Source organism: Lissotriton vulgaris, chromosome 3_1 (genome assembly GCF_964263255.1).
Source record: "Lissotriton vulgaris chromosome 3_1, aLisVul1.2, whole genome shotgun sequence".
NCBI classification, from domain to species: domain Eukaryota; kingdom Metazoa; phylum Chordata; class Amphibia; order Caudata; family Salamandridae; genus Lissotriton; species Lissotriton vulgaris.
Genome location: NC_141689.1, coordinates 143,011,336 through 143,024,690, shown reverse-complemented (window position 1 = coordinate 143,024,690; position 13,355 = coordinate 143,011,336). Strand labels below are relative to the sequence as shown.

Below are 13,355 nucleotides of genomic sequence, written 5' to 3'. Positions count from 1 at the left end.
ATTGAATGTTTTTTTTAAGATAATCTTATTGATTGTCTTTTTTTTGCCCGCTGTTATGTGATGAGTATTATTGAACGCACTGCTTATAGTGAAATTCAATATTTTCTGAGAATAACAAAAAAGGCAAATGAAATGCTTTACAAATTAGTTTGTGCTGTAAAAGATATATTGTAACTGTATTTTTTTTGTCTTCCACAGATGCTAATTTTATAATATATATATATATATATTTTTTTTTATTTAGTATGTGTAAGGTAAGTATAAATAACGGTTAAAAATGGTCGATGGAATGTGCTTCTACAGAGCTGAAATAACAAAACATGGATGGAGTACATAAGTGTGCAATGATGGTTTGTATCTTTTATATACATTTGAAAAAGGTAATATAGATATACTGAGTGTACCAGTATTCTTTGCATTTTACTACAACACATCTACTAGTTTGGAACAGGTAAGGTGATCACCCTCTACGCTGGAACCACAGCCAACCTACAGAAAAAACTCCAGCGCATACAGAACGCCTCCGCAAGACTCGTCCTGGACATCCCCCGCCACAACCACATCTCCGCCCATCTGAGAGACCTGCACTGGCTCCCCATCAGCAAGAGGATCACGTTCAGGCTCCTCACCCACGCACACAAGGCTCTCCACGACATGGGCCCCAAATACCTCAACAACCGCCTCACTTTCTACACGACCACTCACCAGCTGCGATCGACCAGCCTCGCCCTCGCCACCGTACCAAGCATTCGCAGAGCCACCGCCGGAGGAAGATCCTTCTCCTACCTGGCGGCCAAGACATGAAACTCCCCCCCCATCCACCTATGGCTGACCCAGGACCATCTTTCCTTCAGGAAGCAACCCAAGACCTGGCTTTTCGAGCAGTAACGGACCCCTCCCCCCAGCGCCTTGAGACCCTAGCGGGTGAGTAGCGCGCTATATAAATCTGACTGATTCATTGATTGATTGAATAGACATATTTTACTTTTTATAGTACTGCATTTTATTGCAACAGCCTGGGTTTTTTCCTATAGTGATAAGGAGTGACTGGTTCGAAAATGTAATAAACTTTAAAAACTGAACATTCATATAAATAATTATATTTATATAATCTTATAAAGTAGTTGAGAATGGTATTTGTATAATATTTTTTAAAGGGCAAAAAAGTTGATGAAGCTAGTTTTCTGTTCTGTATTAGGAAAAATGATAAAATTAAGTGTTTATGTTTTTGTACAAGGATCTACAACAAAAGAAATTCAGTATGGAAAATCAATAATACAATAGGGAAACAGAAACTCTCCTTGCAGAATTGTAATCATTCAGCTAGTACTCAAGTACTCATGGTGCAAAGTGGGACTTAGAGAATGGACTGCTTCATACCCTTATAGACTATGCCTGCACTCTTCAATGCACCGGCAAACTTGTCTGTTATAGCTTCTATTTCCCAGTCTATATCCTTACACTTCGAGCAAACTCTCTGTGATTGCTGATTCAGTATTGTATTGAGCTTTTAAGCAGAATATCCTTATCTATGCACTATGCATAAAGTGAAACTCTTTTAAATTCAGTCAGACACGCTCCTCGCAGAACTGTAATTATCCAGTCAGTACCCAAGTAATCATGAAGCAAAGTAGGCCTTAGGCCATGTCAAGTCAAGTCAAGTCAGAATTTATATAGCGCACTACATACCCAGAGGGTCTCAAGGCGCTTGAAGAAGGGGGGGGTTTACTTATCGAATACCCAGGTTTTCAGCTGTTTTCTGAAGGCTAGGTGGTTTTGAGTAAGGCGGAGGTGGATGGGAAGGGAATTCCAGGTTTTGGCCGCTAAGTAGGAGAAGGATCATCCCCCCATGGTGGCTTTGTGGATGCACGGAACAGCGGCGAGGGCTTCGTTGGACGAACGCAGCTGGCGGGCGGGGGTGTAAAAGGAAAGGCGCGTGTTGAGACAATCAGGTCCAAGTTCGTATAGAGCTTTGTGTGAGTGGGTGAGGAGACGGAACGTTATCCTCTTGTTGACGGGGAGCCAGTGAAGGTCTTTCAGGTGAACGAAAATGTGGTCTGTGCGGGGGATGTCCAGTATGAGTCTGGCTGAAGCATTTTGGATGCGTTGGAGTTTTTTTCTGCAGTTTTGCGGTGGTACCTGCGTAAAGGGTGTTTCCGTAGTCCAGACGGCTTGTAACCAGTGCGTGGAAGACCGTTTTTCTTGTTTCGGTGGGGATCCAGCGAAATTTTTTTTGAGCATGCGTAGGATGTTGAAGCATGATGATGAGACTGCGTTGACTTGTCTGGTCATCGAGAGTGAGGAGTCCAGGATGATGCCCAGGTTCCGTGCGTGGTCCGTCGGTATGGAGGCTTTTCCTAGGGCCGTTGGCCACCAAGATTCCTCCCAGGCGGAAGGGGATGCACCTAAGATGAGGACTTCCGTTTTGTCCGAGTTCAGTTTCAGACGGCTGCGCTTCATCCACTCGGCTACTTCTTTCATCCCTTCATGTAGGTTGGTTTTGGTGGTGATTGGGTCTTTGGTGAGTGAGAGGATCAGCTGAGTGTCTTCAGCGTAGGAGATGATGTTGAGGTTGTGTTGACGTGCGATGGTTGCGAGGGGGCTCATGTAGACGTTGAAGAGGGTGGGGCTGAGTGATGATCCTTGCGGGATGCCGCAGATGACTTAGGTGGCCTCTGACTTAAAAGGGGGGAGGTGGACTCTCTGAGTCCTTCCAGCGAGGAACGAGATGATCCAGTCCAATGCTTTTCCTTGAATTCCGATGTTTCTGAGTCGTTGTATCAGGGTGCTATGGCAGACTGTGTCGAAGGCTGCAGAGAGTTCAAGGAGGATGAGGGCGACTGTGTCTCCGTTGTCCAGTAGTGTTCGAATGTCGTCTGTTGCTGCAATGAGGGCGGTCTCGGTGCTGTGTTTGGCTCAGAAGCCAGACTGTGAGGAGTGATTTGTTGGTTTCGAGGAAGGCGGCGAGCTGATTGTTGATGGCTTTCTCAATGACTTTGGCAGGGAATGGGAGGAGCGAGATGGGGCGGTAGTTTTTGAGTTTGGTTGGGTCAGCTGTGGGTTTCTTCAGAAGGGCGCTGAGTTTGGCGTGTTTCCATCTTTCTGGGAATGTGGCGGAGTTGAGGGAGCAGTTGATGACGTCTCGGAGATGGGGTGCGATATAGACTATGCATGCAGTCTTGTATGTACCTGCAAACTTGTTTTTTATACCTTCAATTCCCCAGTCTGTATCCTTAGACTTTCACCAATCACTCTCACTCTACTGTTTCAATATTGTAGTGAGCCATTCAGCAGTATTTCCTTATATATGTACTGTGGTAAAACTGAAGCTGTTATAAATTCAGTCAGGCACTTTCTTTGCAGAACTGTAATCATCCACTCAGTATCTAAGTACTCATGCATTAAAATAGGGTTTAGGTCATAGACTGCTTCAAACTGCTATACACTTTGCATGCAGTCTTTTATGCACCGGTAGACTTGTCTTTTATACCTTCAATTCCCCAGTCTGTATCCTTACAATTCCAACAAACACTCTGTGATTGCTGATTCAGTATTGTACTGAGGTATTCAGCAGAATGTCCTTATCTATGCACTGTGCTAAAAATGAAGCTCTTATAAATTCAGTCATGCAGTCTCTTTGCAGAACTGTAATCATGCAGTCAGTACCCAAGTAATTATGGAGCAAGATAGGCCTTAGGCCATGGGTGCAAAAGTGACGCATTGCTGGAGTGTGTCACAAAAGTGAAGCAACTCCAACAATGCGTACTTTCACATGGGGCAAGCCCCATGTGAAAGAGCCTGCGTCAGTCTTACACCTGCTGTGAGGCAGGCGCAAGATTTTGACGCAACGGCGTCCTAAAAGTGACGCAGTGAAATCTCATAGATTTCACTGCGTCACTTCTACGACCCTTCCTTGCGTCAATACGCCCCCCTTGCATACATTATACCTGGCGCAAGTATAATGTGGCGCAGGGGTTTACAAAGTGACGCATCTACCTAGATGTGTCACTTTGTAAATATGGCTCAACAAGTTGCATTTTTTACGCCACTGATGCGTCACAAAAAGTGACGCACCAGTGGCGTAAAAGTGACGCACATCCTCATAAATGAGGTCCCTGGCTTTTAAAGTTTGACATGCCCAGTCTGTATCCTGACACTTCCTCCAAACATTTTGCTACTGCTATTTTAGTATTGTAGTGAGTTATACATCAGTATGTTCTTATGTATGAACTGTTTTAAAAGTGAGGGAGCTATATATTCAGGTAGACAATCTCTTTGTAGAAGTGTAAGCTTTCAGTCGGTTTCCAAGGAGTCATGCACCAAAGTAGGCCTTGCGGCATGGACTGCTTCAAATCCCTATAGACTATGCATTCACTGTTCTATACACTGGAAAACTTGCCTTGCATACCTTCAATTGCCCAGTCTGTATCACTACACTTTCACCAAACACTGTTACACTACTGTTTCAGTATTGTAGTGAACCATACAGCACTATGTGCTTATCTATACACTGTTGTAAAAGTAAAGCTGCTATACATTCAGCCACACACTCTCCTTGCAGAATTGTAATCATTCAGCTAGTACCCATTATCCAAAGTGGGCCAAAGTGGGCCTTAGGGCATGAACTGCTTCAAACTCTTATAGACTATGCATGCACTATTCTATGCACCTGCAAATGTACCTTTTATATGTTCAATTCCCAGTCATTATCCTTAAAGTTCCACTAAACACTCTATCTTTCCTGGTATCGTTTTCTTGTGACTCATTGATCAGTGTGTAGTAATACATTCACTACATTCAAACAGTAATCAGCAGATGTACAATAAGTGGTACATCCCCAGAGATTTGCCAGTTATTGTGCACTGTGACATCACCGCAATGGATGCACCGTATTTACAATGTGGTGTATTATGGGGCAAAAACGGCACAGATATGTGATGTATTTGTGTTGTGAAGGTGGCGCATTGCTTGATTTGCGTTGCAAGCACAAAGCAGCTCCAGCAATGCTCTTGGGGCCCTATGCTTACAATGCTGTATCAATCCTTACACCTGTTTCAAGCAGATGCAGGGTTTTGATGCAGCATAATCCTAAAAGTGATTGAATGAAATCTTAAAGCTTTCACTCAGTCACTTTTAGGAGGCTTTCCTGTGCCAGAACACTCCCACTCCCCTCCCTGCCCAGGAAAGCCTCCTTCTGGTGCAGGGCTTTACAATGTGATGCACCTTCCATATGCATCACATTGTAAATACCACACAACATGGCACATCTTTTGCACCACCGCTGCATCACAAAAGTGACGCAACAGATGTGTAAAAGAGGCACAAGGGGGTTGTAAATTCACCCCTAACACATACAAATTCACCCAGGCAGTTTAACCAGCAGTGCAAATTGAAGCATAGACTTGTTACATATTTATATGCTTATGTTACATTCAAGTGCTTTGGAGGTACTACCTTATACTATAGGTAAACGCCTTATAGATTTATGATGTAGTACCAGAATGGCAGCTTTCTTTTGAGCTGTTCCGTCCTGGCACTCTTCGGCTCTAGTTGAGCCTTGTTCACAGGTGAGCCATCTTGACCATTAGGACCTAACCAAAGGATTGTTATCTGCCCTGCCCTTTCAAAACAACTGGAAACTGAAAAGAAAAATTGATGGACAGAATGCAGAACAATGTCATACATTCAACCCAGTACAGAGATCTGGGCTTAAATCCATCTTTTTTTGCTCACCATGCCATTCCAGTTTGGACCCAGCCATATGCAAATCAGTATTGACCATGCACCCAATGTCAACAATCCAGCCCGAACTGCCAGGCCAGGTCCTCCATGGACTGGAAACAAGCATCCTAGGACTTGTTTCGGGCTTTCAGCCCTCATCTGCCAGGATAGATTGACTCCAGTGGCATGGCGACCACTGGACTCGTGCCTGAGCATACCCGTCCCACTCGGAATAACAAATGCAAAAGTAACCATTGATGGACAGAATACAGAACAATGTCATACATTTACCCCAGTACAGAGATCTGGGCCTAAATCCATGGTTTTTTTGCTCACCATGCCATTCCAGTTTGGACCCGGCCATATGAAAATCAGGCTTGACCCTGCGCCCAATGGGAACAGTCCAGCTTGAACTGCCAGGTCAGGTCCTCCCTGGATTGTAAACAAGCAGCCCTCATCAGCCAGGATAGCTTGACTCCAGTGGCATGGAGAGCACTGGACTCACATCTGAGCATACCCGTCCCACTCGGGGTGACACATGCAAAAAGAACAATTGATGGACAGAATGCAGAACAATGTCATACATTCACCCCTGTGCAGATATCAGGGCCTAAATCCTTCGTTTTTTTGCTCACCATGCCATTCCAGTTTGGACCCAGCCATATGCAAATCAGTCTTGACCCTGCCCCCAATAGAACAGTCCAGCCCGAACTGCCAGTCCAGGTCCTACCTGGACTGGAAACAAGTATCATTGTACCGGTATTGGGCTTTTAGCCCTCATCAGCCAGGATAGCTTGACTCCAGTGGCATGGAGAGCACGGGACTCACTTCTGAGCCTATCAGTCCCACTCGGGGTGACAAATGCAAAAAGAACAATGGATGGACAGAATTCAGAACAATGTCATACATTCACTCCAGTACAGAGATCTGGGCCTAAATCCATTGTTTTTTTGCTCACCATGCCATTCCGGTTTGGACCCAGCCATACGGGGATAAGTCTTGACCCTGCGCCCAATGGGAACAGTCCAGCCCAAACTGCCAGGCCAGGTCCTCTCTGGACTGGAAACAAGCATCCTAGGACCGGTTTCGTGCTTTCAGCCCTCATCAGCCAGGATAGGTTGACTCCAGTGGCATGGAGATCACAAAACGCGCGTCTGAGCATACCTGTAGCACTTGGGTGACAAATGCAAAAAGAACAATTGATGGACAGAATGCAGAACAATGTCATACATTCACCCCCGTCCATCAATTTTGTGTCTTTTGCTTTCTCGCCCTAAGTGCGCCAGGTATGCCCAGACGTGGGTCCTTGCTCACTGTGCCACTGGAATCAAGTTATCCTGGCTGAAGAGGGGTGAAACCCCGAAACTCGTCCTTGGATTCTTGTTAACATTCCAGGGAGGACCTGGTTTGGCAGTTCAGGCTGGGCTGTTCCCATGAGGCATAGTGTCAAGACTGATTTGCATATGGCCAGGACTAAACTGTGGTGCCATGGTGAGCAAAAGAATGATGGATTTAACCCAGATCTCTTGACTGGGGGTGAATGTTTTGATTTGTTCTGCATTCCATCCATCAATTGTTTGTCTTTTGATTTCAAGACCACAGCGTCACTACGTAGTCTTGATATACTTCAATGTCCAGAATGCATTAGGAAAGTAGTACAGTTGTATTTTATTTTATTTCGTTAAAGTGTACAATTCTGTTTTCCATGTTAATGTATTTTTTGTGTAGACACTGCAGACTTTCCATTTCATTTTCCATGCTTTCCATGCACTGATTAATCTCCTGCAGCGCCTGTATTCTTTCCAAATCCCGTCGCAAAGGAAACAGTGTCCCTGTGCATTCCCTTGCCATGCTTCACATCCATTCAACTGGTATATTTATATTTATGTATTTTCCACAGTGATGACTGTGTAATTATATTAATGACTGGGATACTATCGGAAATTAGTTTTTAGTTTTGCTAATGATTTTGACACCATTTGGCAAATCTTGATGAAACTTTCCTAAAGAGATTAATCCACCTCAGCTCCTTCCTTGAAAGTTCCGGAGTGATCTTTCAAGCAGAAATCCAGCCAATTGGGGTCCCAAAACACACTTTCCTAATACAATTTCCATTGAGAATTTTTGATTCTGCTACAACTAAAATGTCTGTACAGGATTACATCACAATTGGCAGAAAGCTAGATCATTTTACCCAGAAAGCATGATTTGTTGCAAATCCATTCCATAGTTTTTGCAAAATTAAGGCTAAAAATGCATAGATAATTTTCTAAACAAGTATGTTCGCACAACTCATGTGGGGGTACGCAATTTCAAACAAAAGAACTATCTGATTGGCTGAGAGGGCTTATTTTCCAGTTAGTTTCCTCACTCTCACAGTAGCAAGAAGCTTCTGTAAGTCCCACAGGCTCTTGATCCCTGATTGACCTGCAGAGAAATTAAGGGAAATGTTGTGGCCCCCATTAACAGACACAGCCATGCATGGCAGATGGGGAGGGGTTGGCTGCCTGCATGGGGTTTGGACGCAGGGCTTTACCATGCCTTCACTGGGCTCTACTTATGATCTGGAATATTTATCACTCATGATATGTTCTATGACATCATAGATCACATCTCTGATAACATTTGAAATGATGAAGACAGTGTGCATGGGGAGGGTGCAAGTTATATTTACTTCAGTAACCTATACCTGATGTATTTCAGTGTTGTTTAGTGTAAAATGTTACGTTTAAACTAATATTTTCACTTAACTATAACATCTCTTTTACATTTGTTTTTTTAGTGAACACATTTGTAAATATAGAGGCTTACAGAAATATATATAAATAATAATATATTATAAATATACTATCATTATGAAATATTCCAGATTGAATATGTGTGCATGCGTTGATGCATTATAGCAGTATATGAGCACGAAACATTTGCATTTTAGCAGAAAGGAAGTAGAAACTCTCCTCTAGTTTTTATCACATTCAAAATCAGCTGATCTAGTCACTGAATTTTGGCACACTGCACTAAAATAAAAATATTCATAGTGCTGTACTATAGTTTCCAAGCAGTTCAAACTTCCTCCTAGATTCCATTGCTTGAGACATCGTCGACTGCAATCATTTTTTAATGTTTTTCAGGAGTCAGGATTCCCTGGAGCTGAGTGAAACAAAGCAAAGGCATGGATTCCACATGGCTCTGCTCTTTTCTTCTAACGGCGATCACAGGTCAGTGACTTCCCATGTCAGGTGTTACACAAATGTGCATAGGTACACAATGAGGACTCACCAAGGGGAATTAAACAGCAGGTACTTTATCATTTAAACAACCTTATAAAAAGAAGTTTTAATGATTTAAAAGAATTTCGTTGATTATAGAGAGTTTGAATGATCAGTGGTGAATAAACTGGGTAAATAAAAAAAAAGTATATTTAGAAATGCATTGCTCCACTTGTACAGACTTTCAGACTTATTTTCCATTGCACCATTATGTCTAGCAGCACAACTGGAATGCTGCATCAGACAGGCATGTCCGCGTTTCTTATTGTGTACTTCATATGACATACTCCCTAGGCTGGCATTTTCCAAGCATGTGTGCACAGTGTTGATTTATACACTGGAGAAATCCAACCTGATACGCAAATGCATATTTTCCCATTTGTTTGTTTTCTCCATTCTAAAACTGTAGTGTAGTTCCTATTTTCCCAATAGGCTCTGCGCATTGGAATAACATAAACGATAGTTTAGACGTAATACTGAAGTCGACTAGGTCTCTATTGAATATGTTAGACTTTATATGTGAATGCCAGCTAGCTCAGAGGTCACTAGAAACTTTCTCGAATACACAAGAAGGGATTATTTTCTGACAACCATATAACATGACAACTTTGTTCCCCAAGAATAAGGAACATATCTCCAGAGTCGCAGAAACAATAGATGGCTATTTCACTCAGTCAATCATGCATGCTTAGTTTCACCAGAAGTGCAGAGAAATAGAGAGACGGGTGTTTTCAATAAAAAGGTTATTTATTGAGCAGTCTTCTTTCTCATGCAAGAGAAGTGAATTTGCTACAATTGCAATACTTGTCATAAAGTAAAGTGCGTACAGTAAAAAGAGTATTATGAAATAATACTGTGAAAGCATTTATATCGTTTCTAAGCCATAAGATACTTAAAATGGATAAAATACGTACAATGATAAAAGATGACTAAAACGTACTCAACTGGTGCTTCTAAGATACGCCTACCCCGGTATACCTAACCTAAGCCTAGTACATGGGAAGGAGTAAGTGAGATTTAGTTTGAGTTAAATAGTTTCTGCCAAGAATCTATCCAAGAATTCTCTAAGGGTCTAATCAGCTCCGTACGTTGTTTATAGAATGTAGGAGGTCTTGTATCTCTCTCTAAGGACTCGATCTCCCAATAACCCACAAGGGTAGCCTGGAAACACCGGAGCTGGATTTCTCGGCAAGAGAAAAGACAGCGTCTCTCTCAGTGCGTCAGCTGGAGGGTCGGCTTCCTTTGGCACTCGCTACAGCAGGGCGTCGGGCTAGTAGTTTGTCGATCTGCTCTAAACCACTGTGTGTTTTGCTGGGGCAGATGCTGGTATATTTATACCTGGAAGGTGCAGAGTTTGACGTAAGATTAGACATAATACGTCACTAAGAACTTGCAGTTCTTTTAGTACTCCAGGAGTTCTAGGACAAATCAATACAGAAGCAGGGGAAAGTCCCGGACTGCTGGAGGTTTGGTCTCTCCAAGAACTCGTTGTGATTTCTAGGAATCTGTGGAAATAGCCATGCCACTACATTGGCTGTGTCTAAATATGGTTATGATTCTGATGCCTATATAAGGATATGATGAGCTATACCTATATAAGGGCATGAATCGGGAAAAGTACACTAGAGCCCTAGATTCGTCTACAACAAAATGCCATCTTCTCCAAGTTTGAAAGTCATCTCTTCTCTTTCCTACTCTGGAACAGGAGTAAGTGCAGCCCTTTGCAGAGAAGCATGAACATCATCCCCCATGACTCCAAACCCTTAAGTCAGATTTCCTAAGCCACGCAAGGCCACCTTGCGTGGCTCAGCATGGCTAAGTAAATATAGAGTTACACAAGGCAGTGCAAGATGCTGCCTTGCATTTTTCTGGATTGGGAAGGAATTCCATGGGTGGATTTTAGTTAATTCCTATATTCACTAAGAATAGTAAACTTAGGAATGCGTCAAAATGGTGCATCAGACGAACAGAGGCATAACTAGAAGAAATATGTTAATTTCTCCTTATTTTTTTCCTCTTTCTACAAGTGCTGCATTTAGCAGCACACATAGAAAGAGGAAAATATGTCCACAGGTATTTTTGTGCAGGAATGTCTCCTTTCCTGTACAAAAACAATCCTGCCTGTAATGTAGGTGCCCATCCTTGCCCCATGGTGCAAGCATGCCTATGTTGGCTCTAGGCAGCACACATTGTGATGCAGTGTGCACAAACAGTGCAGGAATGTACCATATTTTAGCAAATATGGTGCAATCCTGCTGTCTCTGTTTGATTTAGTACTGCATAGCAAGTTGTCTTGAAGCAAAGCGCCCTTTTTGGATGCCCACCCCCACCTTTTGCTCCAATACTGATAGTTATGACTCTGGAAGTACATTGGAGCCTTCTGCCCAGGCCCCAGTGCCAGTGCTCTCTCCCCAAATTGTTATGTGTGAATTAGCATTTCCAAATTATAAGGACTTTACCCCCCCTTATAAGTCCCTGGTATATGGTACTAGTGATACCGAGGACATGGTTGGCAAAAGGGTCTCAAGGGGTTGCAACACTGTTTGTGCCCCCTGAGTGACCCAAGTAAACTAATAACAGCAGGCCTGCCATTTCAGGCAGCAGGGACAGTGTAAACTGCTCCTTTTTTACTTTGCCCTCACTATATTGGCAAAGTCAATGAACTGCTTTTAATGTATGTTAGTCACCCATAAGAAAGGCATCCTGAGCCCAGGAGGCAGGGTGACTTATATTCAAGGTGTGGACATGCAAGTGCCCCATTGTGGCCTTTACCTTTAAATTACACTATAAGTGATTGGCGGTCCATAGGATAACATGGACTTGCATCCGGTAGACCCGGGGTTGGTATCGTCTTATGGTACTGCCTAAATATGTTCAGTTTGGTAGAAAACAAAGTGCCTTCTCCCCCATGAAATGATTCTCGCACCAAGGCGATGTGGCATGCACCCAGATGGACACCTTAGAGGTTGCCCACCTGGTTGCCCCACCTGCTCTGTGCCACCAAGACAGGTTCTGACCTCCTGCCAGGCATCAAAATGGTGAACTTTAAAAGCTGCACCGCCTCTGAAATGCATCCAGGCTGTCTTTGAGAGGAGTAAACAGCCCTCCCTATGACCCAGGCACATTTTTACCCAGGCAGGAGGCAAAATTACGTTTCCAGGAGGTGAACACCCCCAGTAGATTAGCCGCACCTCTAGATTAAGCCACCTGGTCTGTTGACCTGAGGAATACTTCTACCGCCCAAGTCATCTCAAGTGCAGATTGGCTGCAGGGACCAGCAGCCCATTGGCCACCGGCTCCTATACCCATAAACTCCCCTAAATCTAGGATTTAAGGGACCCCCGATACCAGCATCTCGGATCTGACTCAACTGCATTGAAGAGGACACCAGAAGAGACCAGTATTAAGAGCAACAAGACTTTGCGCAAAAGCAAAAGAGGGATACTCTGTCCCTGTTGCAATGCTCCTGGAACTTCTTGACTAAGACTCAGACTCAACAATCTCTTGGCTCCCCCAGACAGAGGGATTCTGTAGAGAGCTTGAAGCACCCTCCGACTCCCCTGGACTAGTGCGTGAAGAAGAGCAGCGCGGATGTGTTAGTAGCTCCGACCCCCTTCATGCGCAGCACACAAACTGAATGTGGCCGGAGACATACCGCTGCACGATCCAGTTTCTGCATTGAGGGCAGAATCTGCATATCAGAACACCGGAGCTGCTGGGACCGACTGGGGACACAAACGGCCTCATTACAGCTCCAATCAGGTACAATATCGGCAGAGAACATCATTCTCCATCCACTGCTGTGTATGCTGCAGCCTGATCTACTCACAGGGAGAGCCCTTCTTCATATATGTAAGGGGCCGAGGAGCACTCTCTGCTTCACTCAATCCGACCAGGGAGTGCCCTGCATGACATTTTCATTTTTATTTCACTGCCATTTGAGTCCTATCACCCAGTGAACTTTGTGGTGTGACTATGCCCTTATGGGGAGAGTGGTTGCATGTGCCGAGTCAGACACTTATGGGACTCGTGCTGTATGTCCATACTTGGACTGAGGCCGTTTGTGATGACCTCCTTGTCTTTTTTGTATTGGTGCAGCTATTTTGAGGCTGCTTGTATGCACAATAGAAGTTGTCCTCATTTGCCCTAGTCATAGCAAGCGAAAGTCGACTTTTCCTCACTTGCCCCTTCATAGCAAGTGACATAGGACTGGTCCGTGATTCCACAAAAATAGAAAACGGACTGAGCCTGAACTACCTACAGTAATAGAACGAGGACCTCCACAGTGGCCATCTTGGCATGGGCATTTGCGCAACCGCCTTTCCAACTCCCTTACTGCACTAAAAGCTCACTTGCCCCATTCTC

At 43.9% G+C, this 13,355-nt stretch overlaps 1 protein-coding gene across 1 annotated transcript in view; it reads left to right on the top strand.

The window, feature by feature from the left end:
- Window positions 1-13,355, top strand: part of LOC147726106 (uncharacterized) — a 164,213-nt gene that overhangs the window by 75,170 nt on the left and 75,688 nt on the right. The window contains exon 2 of the mRNA XM_086960211.1: window positions 8,853-8,939. Within this exon, the coding sequence (XP_086816337.1) occupies window positions 8,894-8,939 (46 nt within the window). The 5' untranslated portion in view covers window positions 8,853-8,893. The remainder of the gene's footprint in view (window positions 1-8,852; window positions 8,940-13,355) is intronic.